General features: G+C 44.5%; 1 protein-coding gene across 1 annotated transcript in view; it reads right to left on the reverse strand.

The window, feature by feature from the left end:
* Positions 1-973: 973 nt before the first annotated feature.
* Positions 974-14,178, reverse strand: part of LOC142302295 (uncharacterized) — a 72,150-nt gene continuing 58,945 nt past the window's right edge. Inside the window, exons 14-16 of the mRNA XM_075343363.1 lie at positions 7,276-7,384; positions 4,070-4,100; positions 974-2,052 (exon numbers count right to left, since the gene is read on the reverse strand). Of these exons, the coding sequence (XP_075199478.1) occupies positions 1,974-2,052; positions 4,070-4,100; positions 7,276-7,384 (219 nt within the window). The 3' untranslated portion in view covers positions 974-1,973. The remainder of the gene's footprint in view (positions 2,053-4,069; positions 4,101-7,275; positions 7,385-14,178) is intronic.

Consider the following 14,178-nt stretch of genomic DNA (forward strand, 5'->3'; position numbering starts at 1 on the left):
TCTTAGCACTAACCCTAGCTCTAACCCCAGTCCTAACCATAGCCACTAACCTAGCTCTATCCCTAACCTTAGCCCTAACCCTAGCTCTAACCCTAGTTAGGGCTAAGGTAAGGGTTAGTGTTAGGACTAGGGTTAAGGCTAAGGTTAGGGATGGGATTAAGGCTGGGGCACTGTGCTGCGCTCTCCCTCATATTTTTCCTCTCCTCTTGTTAGTTATTTTGTGAGATAAACATGAGAGCTCTGCCCCAATAAAATGTCCCTGTAAAAAAAGCAAAACACTACTTTTATAATAAATTTATATTTTACACACTTTCCAAACCTAACACTAACCCTAACCTTAGCCTTAACCCTAGTCCTAACACAAACCCTAACCTTAGCCCTAACCTTAGCCTTAATACTAACCCTAACCCTATCTCTAGCCATAATGTTAGCCCCAACCTTAACCCTATCTCTGCCACTAACCTTAGCCCTAACCCAGTGGCGTAACAAGAGTTCGATAGGCCCTGGTTTAAAATTTGGACCTGGGCTCCCGTATAGCAATACTCGAGGTAAGGGATAATTACACCAATACTTGAGGTATGGGATGATTACACCGACACTCAGGGTATGGGATAATGACGCCAACACTCGGCTCTCTCAGCACCTAGCTTTCCCATGCTCTGAAATTTCTCTTTCTATCAGCATCCAGCTTTCCTATGTTTTGATACCCATCTTGTTCTCGGCACCCTGCTTTCCCAATCTTTGCTATACATATTTCGCTCAGCGTGCAGCTTTCCCATGCTCTGCTATACATCTTTACCTCAGCACCAAGCTTTCCCATGCTCTGCTATACATCTTTATCTCAGCACCCAGCTTTCCCATGTTCTGCTATACATCTTTCACTCAGCTTCCAACTTTCCCTTGATATCAGCGCATGGAAAAGCTGGATGCTGATGGAAAGATGTATAACAAAGCATGGAAAAGCTGGGTGCTGAGATAAAGATGTTATAGATTATATGCCAGCTTATATACACTATATACTACCCACAGATACACTATATACTACCTACATACATACTCATACACACTATATACTACTCACATACACACTGATATACACTATATACTACATACATACACACTCATACACACTATATAATACTTACACACTGATATACACTATATACTACCCACATACACTGTTATACACTATATACTACCCACATACACACTGTTATACACCATATACTACCCACATACACACTCATATACTACCCACATACACACTCATATACACCATATACTACCCACACACACACACCATATACTATCCCCATACACACTGATATACCTTATATACTACCCACATACACACTGATTTACACTATATACTACCCACATACACACGGATATACACTATATACTACCCACATACACACTGATATTGTTTTTTTAAGGGGGAAACCTTATTGGGGCAAAGTGCTCTTGTTCCACTCACAAAATGGCAAATAATAGGAGAGGCAAAGAGATGAGAGGAGAGCACAGTACACATGATTCAATACTGAATTGCTGGGGTCAGGGAGGGCCAAAACGTCATAACATCATAAAATTTGGTAACTTTGTACCCCCCATATGCTACGTCACTGGGGTGGAGTGAACCAGACTTCAAAAGGAGCCCCATTTCTATTTTTACTACTGGTCTCTTCTCTATATTTGACCCTACAATTTTAACTTATTGAGTCTTCATAAATAGTCCTGGGAATTGTGAGAATTACTTTTTCACCTTGAAGGAACCTAGTTGCTGTGGTTTTCTTGGACTGAGAGACATTATGGTAGTTTTGGGGGTTGTTAGGTGTCAGGTTTACCAGTGTAGAGCAATAATTTGGGTCATCAGTGATATTCTAGGCTGATAAAGTGTTTTGGGGGCCACAATTAGCGCTTCCAGAAGAAAAAGAGCTTTTGTGTTATCCAATATTGTGTAACGGTAAATAATATTAGTCCATGATATAAAAATTTTCCACCGTCTGATTGACAGGATGGCTTAATGTATTCAACTCTGTTGCGTGTCCAGCCCTATAACAAAATAAATTGTTAACATTTTTTAAAGACAAAATAATAAAAAAATATTTGAAATGTACAATTATATTTATGGAACGGAAAGAACATTTCAACTTTACATACAAAAAGGTAAAAATATAGGGTAAAACTGATATAAAAGTGGACAGGAAAGTGAAGTGTAGCAACGAGTGCCAGGCAGCTGCTGCTAAAGCAAACAATAAATGTGCCATAAAGGAAGACTATTTTGGGATATAGAAAAAAAGCAAGAAGGTAAAAATCCCCAATTATTGTCTATGGCTGCTGAAGATACCAAATCCGATGACTCCATCCAGAAGGGACATTTCAAAGCCTCATTTTTAGGATCATTGATTGTCCAAGTGATCTTGCAGATGAGCCAATAAGAATCAGAGAGGGAGAAGTATTTGCTCATTCCCTCTGGATGCATAAGGTGGATGTCCTAAGAAGTTAGAAGAACACCAGGTGGCGCCAAACTCATTCATGGGAATAGGAAATGTGTATTTCTATATTCACCAGTAGAGGAAATAAGGAAATACCACTTTAGATTCCTATGTGTGCCAACAAAAAAGAAGTACAACAGGGTTTTTTTTGCCCTTTTTGGAAACTTCGCTGACTGTCATGTCAACGCTGGGTTCTGTTCAGACTACAGCTTCAGACACTCCGCCTGATAGGTTTTCTGGTGTTGATGATCTACGCAGGTGTCAACCTGCTAAGTGCTAATTCACAGGCAGGTTAGCAGGAGTTAATCTCTGCTAGTCTGCTTGTTAGTCTCCTTTGATCACATGTTGTGGGGGAGCCAATCACATCTGCTCCCCTCCTATATATGCTGGATTGATCCTTCTACCTATGCCAGCTATAGTTTATCTTAGATGGTCTGGGGAGGTGTGGTGATCCAGACTATCTGGTGTGATAACTGTTGTTGTGTTCAGTTGTGGAGTTCACCAATTGTTGTCTTTTTGTTGCTATCCTCCCGCTCTTGTTTTTTTCCTTAGTCTCTCTGTTGGATCCTTCCACCTATGCCAGCTATAGTTTATCTTAGTTGGTCTTGGGGAGGTGTGGTGATCCCGATTATCTAGTGTGATACCTGTTGCTTTATGTAGTTGTGGAGTTAACCCTTTTTGTTGCTATCCTCCTGCTCTTGTTTTTCTTCTTGGTAGCTCTGTTGGATCCTTCCACCTTTGCCAGCTATATATATAGTTTATCTTGGTTGGTCTTGGGGAGGTGTGGTGATCCAGACTATCTAGTGTGATACCTGGTGCAGTTGTGGAGTTTAGCCTTGTTGCTTTTTTGTTGCTATCCTCCCGCTCTTGTTTTTTTCCTTAGTCTCTCTGTTGGATCATTACACCTATGCCAACTATAGTTTATCTTAGTTGGTCTTGGGGAGGTGTGTTGATCCAGACTATCTAGTGTGATACCTGGTGCAGTTGTGGAGTTTAGCCTTGTTGCCTTTTTGTTGTTGCTATCCTCCTGCTCTTGTTTTTTTCCCTTAGTCTCTGTTGGTTCCTTCCACCTATAGTTTATCTTAGTTGGTCTTGGGGAGGTGTGGTGATTCAGACTATCTAGTGTGATACCTGTTGCTGTGTGCAGTTGTGGAGTTTAGCCTTGTTGCCTTTTTGTTGCTATCCTCCTGCTCTTGTTTTTCTCCTTAGTCTCTGTCTATTCCTGTGTGTGCAGTGAGTCAGAGTTTGTTTTCCTTGTCTGTCCTTATCTTTTTACCATCTTGCACCTGCCCTGTCCCTCCCTGTGGGGAGGGGGTTTATTAGAGTAGTATTTCTCAGGAGCATAAAAAGGCATGGGACTCCGGTATCTCCACCATTAGGAGTAATCCGGAAGTGAGGGATAGCCTAGGGTCCCCTAGCCCCCTGTCCTTCGCTATCCTAAAGTGATATCATTGCACCTTTGTTGCAAAGATATAACATATTCATATATATATAATATAATTCGTAAAAAGAGCAAGACATCCTTTCTAAGGGCAAAAGGACAGAAATAATTCCTTTAATATTATGTTACTTACCCAGTAGATGCTTTCCTCTTTATGAATTTATCTGAAAAAACATGAAAAAATAATTAAATAAAAAAATGAAAAAAAACCCTGCAATGCAAGACAAAGTATCGGGCCTAGAGTGGCGCTGTTTTGTTTTCTTTTTTAAATTAAACATACTTTATGAGTGCTTGTGACTCTCAGCTTTATAGAAACTCCAGCAATCTGACTCATATCACCTCTAGTATGGATTACACAGACACTTTTCATTAAAATGTGACCATCATTTTAATTTTATAAATCAATAGTACACAGGAAAATAAGGAACTTTGTAATATACCGTATTTTTCGGATTATAAGACGCACTTTTCCTCCCAAAAATTTGGGAGAAAAATGAGGGGTGCGTCTTAAAATCCGAATATAGCTTACTGGGGGAGGGTAGTGTAGAGGGGTCACTGGAGGCAGGACAATATTGTGCTCCTGTGTGCGGTGCCCGGCGCGGCTCTGTGCGGTGGCTGACACGGCTCTGTGGGGCGGCCGGCGCGGCTCTGTGCAGTGGCTGACACGGCTCTGTGGGGCGGCCGGCATAGCTCTGTACGGTGGCCGTCCCGGCTCTATGTGGTGGCAGCCAGCGCGTCTCCGCGTGCGGCGGCGGCCGGCGCGGCTCCCCAGGCGGTGGCGGCCGGCCGGTGCTGCCCGGAAAGGCTCTGTGCAGCAGCCTGCGCTGCTGTGTGCTGGTGCTCAAGATATCAGCGGTAAGTTCTTCAAATAATGACGCCCATAGTCGGCGCATGGGCAGATAGAGCTCTCGGCTCAAGCTACCATCTGCGCAAGCGCCAACTGCGGCCGCCATTTCTTTGAAGTCCGCACCGCCGACATCTTCAGAATGGCCAGTGCCCGCAGCGAGCACTAGCACACAGCAGCACCGGCCGCCCCAGCACAGCAGCGCAACAGCAGCGCAACAGCAGCGCATCAGCACACAGCAGCGCCGGCCACCCCAGCACAGCTCCGCAGTGAGTATCTAGGTTCCCCTCTGCACTGTCCGTAGTATGGACCGGCTCCACCACCGCCGCTGCCTTCTGTGACCCCCGACTCTACCACTGCTCTTCTTTCTCTTCTTAGACTGATCTTTTACTGTCAATTCAGGGGTAAAATCTGTAAAGTCTTCATTCAATGAAAACAGATTTTCCCACTACTGAGATAGGAGATGACAGTTGGTGCCTATAAAATTCTTTGGGGGAGGGGAGGATCTAGAGGCCGACAGACATTCTGCTGCAAGTTCTCCTGAATTAACTGTTACAGTTCTCCATATAGCAAGAGGTAGAAATAGACCTTCTGCTGCAAGTTCTCCTGAAATGACAGTTACAGTTCGCCATAGGAGCTGAGGACAGAAACATTCTGCTGCAAGTTCTCCTGAAACAACAATTACAGTGCTCCATAGGCGCTAGTGGCAGAAACATTCAGCTGCAAGTTTTCCTGAAATTAGAGTTACAGTTCTCCATAGGAGTTAGAGGTAGAAACAGCCATTCTGCTGCAAGTTTTCCTGAAATGACAGTTACAGATCTCTATAGCAGGTAAAGGCAGAAACAGACATTCTGCTGCAAGTTCTTCTGAAACTAAAATTACAGCTCTCCATAGGAGATATAGAAAGAAGCAGACATTCTGCTGCAAGTTCTCCTGAAACTACAGTTACAGTTCTCCATAGGAGATAGAGACAGAAACAGACATTCTGCTCAAAGTTCTACTGAAACTACAGTTGCAAGTCTCCATAAGAGCTAGAGGCAGAAACAGACATTCTGCTGCAAGTTTTCCTGAAATAACAGTTACAGTTCTCCACAGGAGCTAGAGGCAGAAACAGACATCCTGTTGAACGTTCTCCTGAAATTACAGTTACAAGTCTCCATAGGAGATAGAGACAAACACAGACATTCTGCTGCAAGTTCTCCTGAAACTAAAGTTACAGTTCTCCATAGGAGATAGAGGTAGAAACAGACATGCTGCTGCAAGTTCTCTTGAAACTACAGTTGTGAGTCTCCATAGGAGCTAGAGGCAGAAACAGACATTCTGCTGCAAGTTCTCCTGAAATTACAGTTACAAGTCTCCATCGGAGATAGAGGCAAACACAGACATTCTGCTGCAAGTTCTCCTGAAACTAAAGTTACAGTTCTCCATAGGAGATAGAGGTAGAAAGAGACATGCTGCTGCAAGCTCTCATGAAACTACAGTTGCGAGTCTCCATAGGAGCTAGAGGCAGAAACAGACATTCTGCTGCAAGTTTTCCTGAAATTACAGTTACAGTTCTCCATAGGAGCTAGAAGCACAAACAGACATTCTGCTGCAAGTTCTTCTGAAACGATGGCAACAGTTCTCCATAAGAGGTAGAAGCAGAAATAGACAGATTCTGCTGCAAGTTCTCCTGAAATGAAAATTATCATTCTTCATAGGAGCTAGAGGTAGACATTGACATTCTGCTGCAAGTTCTCCTAAAACGACAGTTACAGTTCTCCATAGGATCTATAGGCAGAAACAAACATTCTGCTGCAAGTTCTTCTGAATGACAGTTCCAGATCTCCATAACAGCTAGAGGCAGAAACATTCCGCTGCAAGTTCTCCTGAAAAGACAGTTACAGTTCTCCATAGAAGCTAGAGGCACACACATACATTCTGCTGCAAGTTTTCCTGAAACTACAGTTACAGTTCTCCATAGGAGCTAGAGGCAGAAACAGATATTCTGCTGAAAGTTCTCCATACAACTTTATGAGCACCAACTGTCATATCCTGTCTCAGTAATGAGAATTATGAGAAGAAAAGATCAGTCCAGGAGGAGAAAGAAGAAGATTTCTCTAATAAGATATATTACGTTTCTTATTTTCAGGTGTATTATTGATTTATGGAAAAATAAAGAAATTAAATGACAATTACTGTCAAGATCCACATGTGATCTGCAACACTAGAAAGAAGGCCTAAATTGGGGAATCTTCTTCTATTAGAGCCTGGGAATTGGGATGGTCGAAAATAACAATATATAAATATAATCTATTGGAAAGATGCTTTAAAGCAGCACATGGATGACGGGGGACCCCAATACTATATATCTAACAGGGTTCCCCATCTACCATGTGCCACTTATAATAATGAAATTTTGAGACCCCTCAGATGGCATAGCCTAGACATGACTATCATCTCTACACCTGTAAATGCTGCGTCCTGTCCCCTTAAACATAGCAAATAATACTTACATATGCATAACACAACTGTAGTAAGCAGTATGGCCGCCAGTATAGAAAATACCAAATAAAAATAGGTCTTAGTTTTCCAAACCTGGAGATCAGAACTTGGTAACGACACCTAAAAAAAAATAAAATAAATATATATATATATATATATATATATATATCTTTGTATATATATATATATATATATATATAAAAGAATAGAATGTAAATATATTATATCTACATAGTTTATAATGCAATATGAACTAGAAATAATATGTAAATATAAATTAAAATAATACAGTAAATATAGATCCCTCAGATGATAAACGCTGCCAATGTCCAATTAGGTTTGAATTGGACTCTTCTATACTAGTGAAAAAGATATGCTTCACATCTACTATGCCACTAGATGGCGATACTTCTTGGCTTCTACTTATGCTAGATCCATGAGTTTCAGTCTTCATGCAGGAAACAGAAGGGCACAAACTATTCAAACTTATTTTAATGAATACTAATGTGTTGGTTTTTTTTTATAGAATAACCATAGTTTTAAGTTTTATTTTATAATTCAGTAGTAGACATGATGTTTTGTCCCAGCTGAGAATTCGGCTACTGTTAGCCTGTGTTCGCATGTTGCTTTTTCGCTGCTTTTTTTTCCAATAGCAAACCTACTCTCTTGGCAGTAAAAAAACAAGCTGCCTTCAAAAAGCAGGTTTTGCTGCAGTTTTTGCTTTCTTTTTGCTGCTTTTTTGTTGTGTTTCTCCTGTGGGTTTTTTGCAGGTTTTTCTGGTGTGTTGTTGCTACATCTTTTGCTGTTTTTGTTGCTTTTTTGTTGAGTTTTTTTTCTGCCTTTTTTGCTGTGTTTTTGCTGGCTGCATTTTTTTCTGTGTTTTTATACATTTTTGCTGCTTTTTTAATGTGTTGTTTTTGCTGTTCATTTTCTGCATTTTTACTGCTTTTTTGCTGAGTTTTTTTGCTGTGTTTTATGCATTTTTGCTGTTTGTTGTGTTAAGTTTTGCTGCCTTTTTAATGTGTTTTTTTGTTGTTTACTTTCTGCATTTTACTACTTTTTTTGTTGAGATTTTGCTGCGTTTTTTATGTTTTTTCTGCATTTTGTCCTGCGTTTTTGCTACATCTTTAATGCATTGTTTGCTGTGTTTTTTAGCTGTGTTTTTGGTGTGTAATTTTCCTACAGTGCATGCTTAATAAAGTAAATTTCATTGACTACAAATACTGAAAGAACGGATATTCTGCTTTTTTTGATGAATTTTTGCTGCTTTTTTTCTGTCTTTTTGCTGCTTTTTTCTGCATTTTTTTGCTGTGTTTTTATGCTTATTTGTTTCTTTCTTTTGTTACGTTTTGCTGCCTTTTTTATTGTGTTTTTTTGTTGTTTACTTTCTGCATTTTTACTACTTTTTTGTTGAGTTTTTGCTGCGTGTTTGCTACATTTTTATTGCATTTTTTGCTGTTTTTAGTTGTATTTTTGGTGTGTCATTTTTCTACAGTACATGTTAAATAAAGGAAGTCTCATTGGCCACAAAAGCAGCAAAAAACACAGTTGCTTTTTTTCCACTCTCTGCTTTCAATGGCAAAAAAACGCTGCAAAAACTTTGAAAGAACAAAATTCTGCTTTTTTGTAGAGTTTTTGCTGCCTTTTTGCAGTTTATTTTTTTGCATTTTGGTTAAGTTTTTGCTGCTTTTTTTCAGTTTGTTTTCTGCATTTTTTTTGCTGTGTTTTTGCTACATTTTTACTGCATTTTTAGCTGTGTTTTTGGTGTGTCATTTTCCTACAGTACATGCTTACTTAAGTAAGTTTCATTGACCACAAATGCAGCAAAAAAAACACAATTGCACTTTTGCACTCTCATTCCTTTCAATAGCATAAAAAAGCTGCAGAAACACTGAAAGAACGGACATTCTGCTTTTTTGAAAAATGCAGCAATTTTCCATTTCAGTCAGGGAAAAAAGCTTTCTGGACTCTCATAGCGTTTGCTGGTACTTTAGAAATAAGCTTTTAATTTGCATAAAACTCATGAAAAAAAAGTGCAAAAAAGCAGCAAAAAAGCAACATGGGAACATAACCTAAGGCTAGTTTCACACTTGCGTTCAGCGGAGTCCGTCACTATGGAGAATAGCGCAGTCCGTTAACGCACTGCGCTATTCTCCATAGACTTGTATGGATGACGCACTGTAACGCAAGTGTCAGCGTTGCATCCGCCGGATGATGCAGCATCGTTATTTTGACGCTGCGTCGGGCGGAAGGAACGCAGCATGTAACTTTTTTTTGAGCAGCGGAATCCTTTGGATTTCACTGCGCATGCTCTCTCTGGCTCCCTCCACCCGTAACCAGGGTACACATCGGGTAACCAAGGAACCCTGGTTACGTGTGCCGGGAGCCCGACACTTCCCCGCTCGGCTACACACACACACACACCTGTCCCCCAGCGATGCAGTCCCCGCGGCACTGACGTCCTCAGTCATGGGCCCGCTCGGCTCCACCCACTTCGCACTCCGCCCCTGCCCCCCGCACACATTGTCGGCGACCGAACGATCAGCTGATCACTCACAGTAGCCGGCCGCCGGGTGATCAGCCGATCACTCACAGTAGCCGGCCGCCGGCTACTGTGAGTGATCGGCTGATCACCCGGCGGCGGACTACTCGATCAGCTGATCGTTCACAATAGTCTGCCGACGGTAAAACCGTAAAAAAACAAAACAAAACATCCGTTGCATCCGTCACACAACGCAATGCAACGGATACCGTTCAACGCAAGTGTGAAGCTAGCCTAAGACATAGCCAGAAGTGATTGTGATATTGCAGTTGCTCGTTTTTGTGGTCATTGTATTATTATTAGTAACTGCGCCACCTGCTGGTGTTTTATATATTTGTTCTGGTTGAATAGTGAGGTATTATGGGAAGGTGCAGGATGCATTGTGGTTTGTTTGTCCCACGGTCAGCAGCTATCTTCGCCTTTGGTGAGAAGACATGTTAAAAGCTCATCTGTTACTTGTTGCCCATTGTTCTCCAGCATAGTCGGTAAGCGATCTATTTGTATTATCGCATGCGATGCATCACGCATAAGGCTAGGTTCACATTTACGTTGTTTTAAATCCGTCAGCTACGGATCAGTTGTTTTTTAGATGTCAGCTGACGCAACGGATGTGTTTTTCACAGGATTCCTTTCACAGGAGTCCTGTGAAAAAACTGATCCGTTGCGTCTGTTACATCCGCTATGCGTCCGTTTTTTGATGGATCAGTCATGATCAGTTTGTGTTTGGGACAGCCCAGTGGGTGTGCCAAACATGCTGGGCATGCTCAGTAGAGCATGACGGAATCCAGCGCTGGATTCCGTTGTAAGACGGATTACAACGGAATCCAGCACCATAGACATCCATTACAAGCTTGACGGATGGCGACGGATTCCTGCGCGGCTCGTTAATTTTGACGGCCAGAAAAATGTTACATTCTGCATTGCTCCCGCCCGGCGGTCAGTCAAGAAACGACTGACCGCGGCGCAGCGGATGCAACGCAAATTCACCAGTCGCAATCTGCCACTAATACAAGTCTATGGGACACAACGGAATCCGCTAAACGGATGCCGTTATTTACCATAGCCGCGGATTGTGACTGATATATTTTAATGGAAATGTGAACCTAGCCCTAACTGTATTTTGTGTATTGTGTAGTTACATAGTTTGAAATACTGTTATATCGTCCCATACTTTCACCCTTTCCCGTCATATCTACTATGAATAAAGAAGCTTACAGCATAACAGCCTCATTCTTAAATAGAAGACGGGGGCGTTGGCGGCATGTCTCACTACGCACCACGCTAACATGAAAATGAGCAACTAAATGACTTCACCTGAGGTCACTACTGGAGGTTCCCACAGTACCCCAGCTTTGACCTCAGGTGAACTTGGAGCACCCACGGGGCAGGGGTTAAATTACTCATCGCCGGGACGGTGTTGTCGGGTCTGGGATGTCACGGGTGGCCCTGCCCGGCTTCGTGGCCCCGAGGTGTACACCAAAAGGGGAATTGAAGGATGGGATGAGGATGTTGGGGATTGGAGATGTTGGGGGTAGTAGTTGTCTCGTGATTCTACCTGCGGTATGTGGCCAGGGATTAGCCGCCGCTGCAGTCGCTGTCCTCTGGGGCGGATGGTGTCTCAAATAGGATAGTTCAGCTTCCCGCAGGTGAAGCTAGGCCCCAGGGAGGATGATGGAGGTAGTAGTGGCCGTTGACGCCGAAGCGCGGGGTGACGGCGCCAGCAGTGAAGGGCTGATGTGACGCCCTGGGCAAGCCAGGGGTCACAGGTCATAACACCACACACACCCCACATTCCCTGCAGGAACACCAAGGTCAGACCAGAAACCCTTGTTGCCTTCCTCCAGGGGCTGATGTTCACACCAGGGGGTGGGCCAGGCGGTTGGCTCCACCCACCGAGGAGTTCACAGCCCTGGAGGCGGGAAAACCAGGCAGTTGAGTTTTAGAGTTGAAAGTGTGAGGAGTAAATAGTGGAGTTGTAGTGAGAGAAGGAGAAAGAGAAAAGTGACAGCAAGAAGCCTGAAGTTGGTCCGGGTGTGTGCCCCGGACTGAGACGGCAAGGTTGACAGACGGCGTTGACCGTCTGCAGGAGAGATTGCTCGGAGGTTGCCGAAAGGACCGTGGATGGGTGGTGACCCGGCGGTACCGGAGCGGTATACGAAGAACAGTCAGCACCAGGGCAGGGGCCTTTCGGATCCCGGCAAGGCTAGGAGTCGCCATAATTTGCCAAATCCGTCAGTGAAGGGGACCACTGGGTCTCCCAACAACCAAGTCCCGATTGAAGGCAACAGTCCGACCGTTAAGGGGAGACACCGCCACCGCCAAGGCACCAGTTTCCCAGGGCCAGCACCTGCGGGCAAGAGAGGAGCTCCTCCGGCTCGTATCCAGGTCGGGGAGCGGGTTACCGGTAGGAATCCATCGCTACCACAGGACTATACATAGGTGCAGGAAAGAGACCGTCACCGCTAACTGCAGGGAACATTAGCACCGTAGCCGTCCGAGGGACCCGTCCAACCAGCCGCTTGTTTACCGAGAACTTTGTCATCATCCTTTGGCTGAGTGAGTACCTCCGTGCCGTGCGGCACAGTGCTGCCCCTGCGCCCCTGCACCTCCACAGGCCCCATAACCCGCCTGTCCACCATCCCAACCCCATCACTGGGCCCCGGGATCACCAAACCCCCTACCCACAGAGGGGCACATCAACAACTGGCTGCTCCATACCACCACTCCCGGGATCCCCAGACAGAGCAGCGGTGGTGTCCACACAATCACCACAACCGTGGGTGGCGTCACGGACAATAAACTATCCCAACCACCAAACCCCTTTCACTCACGGGCGAGAAGCGCCGCTGGAGTCCCCGGGATCCGGCCCATCGCTCGAGCCACCGAGCGGCAGCAGGCCGCAGCGGCAGCCGGACCCGAGCAGTGGGAGAGCGCAGCGTCCCCTCCTCCGCCCGCGACACTGACACAGTAGTTGTGGTTCCAGGTCTTTTACTCACAGTTCAGTTGTCACCCTTGGAGTGCCGGTCTCCACCGCGATGGGCCTAAGCCGATCCAGGGTACCTCAGATGCCACCACTGGTTTTGTGGAGTGTGAGACCTTCCTTCCTTGTGCTTTCTGTGTGGATCCTCGTGACCTGAAGTACTTGGGGACCCCTGATCTGTGTTAAAGTTCCTGTCCCATTCGCAATCAGCGTGAACCAAATGTGGTCCTGACTCCTGACTCTTTGTGCTGCTGTGCCCCGGGATCTTTGGTTGCCTGAGAGACATGAAATCCCCCTGTCCTGCCCAATCTGGTGGCGCAGCGTGGAGTGTACGCCACCCTAGGGCCCTGCACCCTGAACTGCGCCGGTGCTGAGGGAACTATTGAGCTCTGCCTCTAGCTACCCTGTTGCTCCTGTGTCCCACAGCTCCACTGGTTGTCTCCTGCTCCTTCTAGTCTGCCCGGTCCTAACTGTGGAAGCTCTGAAGCACTCTCCACAGCGACCGTGTTGTTCTGAGTCTCAGACTATTCTGAGGTAAAAACTGTGTGTGCTCTCACTTCCCCTGTGCTGCCCCCACCTTCCTGATGACTCACTGGTGGCTAGGAATAACCCATTGTTATGGTGACCACCTTTAGCCTAGTTTCAGTGGGAAAGCACCTGAGCTGTGTGTGTTGTGTAAGTGAAAACCAGTGGTTAACCTCTTCCTTACCTAGGATGAGTATTGCACCTTAAGTCAGATGCAATACCCTATGGCGACTGAGCCTCAGGGGCACCACAAACTCACCTGAACTCCTACACCATTGAACTCAGTGACCTCACCTCAGATGAAGTCATTGATCTCAAAATATGGGTTCCCTACGCCATTTTTTCCAATTATGTATTTATTTTTACACTCCACTTCCAGGACCTAGACAGCTACTATGAGGACAACCAATCTCAGACACCAGCAGTCTGACTGCAACCAATCACAGATGCTGTCCCAGAGTGTGGGTGGGGGAGGCAGTGAATATTCATGAAACTTAATGAGCAGACCTGGAAACAGTGTGCAGCTGCGTGGGAAACTCGATAAATATAATTGTTCTGCTTTATTCCCGTTTTGTTTTCTTTTGCAGCCTCCAGTCCTAACTTACACCATTTTAGAACACTGAAGTTCGGGTCCCCATAGACTTATATGGCGTTTGGCATCCGGGGTAAAGTTTGGAGTCAAGTCCAGTCTGAAACCATACAGTCCAGCCGGACTCGCTGAACCCGTATTTATGCAAGTTCGCCCATCTCTAATCATTGACTCTCCAATTCATGGAAAAAAATTAGCAAAATCTGTATTCTGTGAAGAACAATTTTCCCTTTTACTGAGATTGGAGATGACAGTTGGTGCTTATAATAGTCTATGGA

The sequence above is a fragment of the Anomaloglossus baeobatrachus genome, chromosome 4, assembly GCF_048569485.1.
Source record: "Anomaloglossus baeobatrachus isolate aAnoBae1 chromosome 4, aAnoBae1.hap1, whole genome shotgun sequence".
Taxonomy (NCBI): Eukaryota; Metazoa; Chordata; class Amphibia; order Anura; family Aromobatidae; genus Anomaloglossus; species Anomaloglossus baeobatrachus.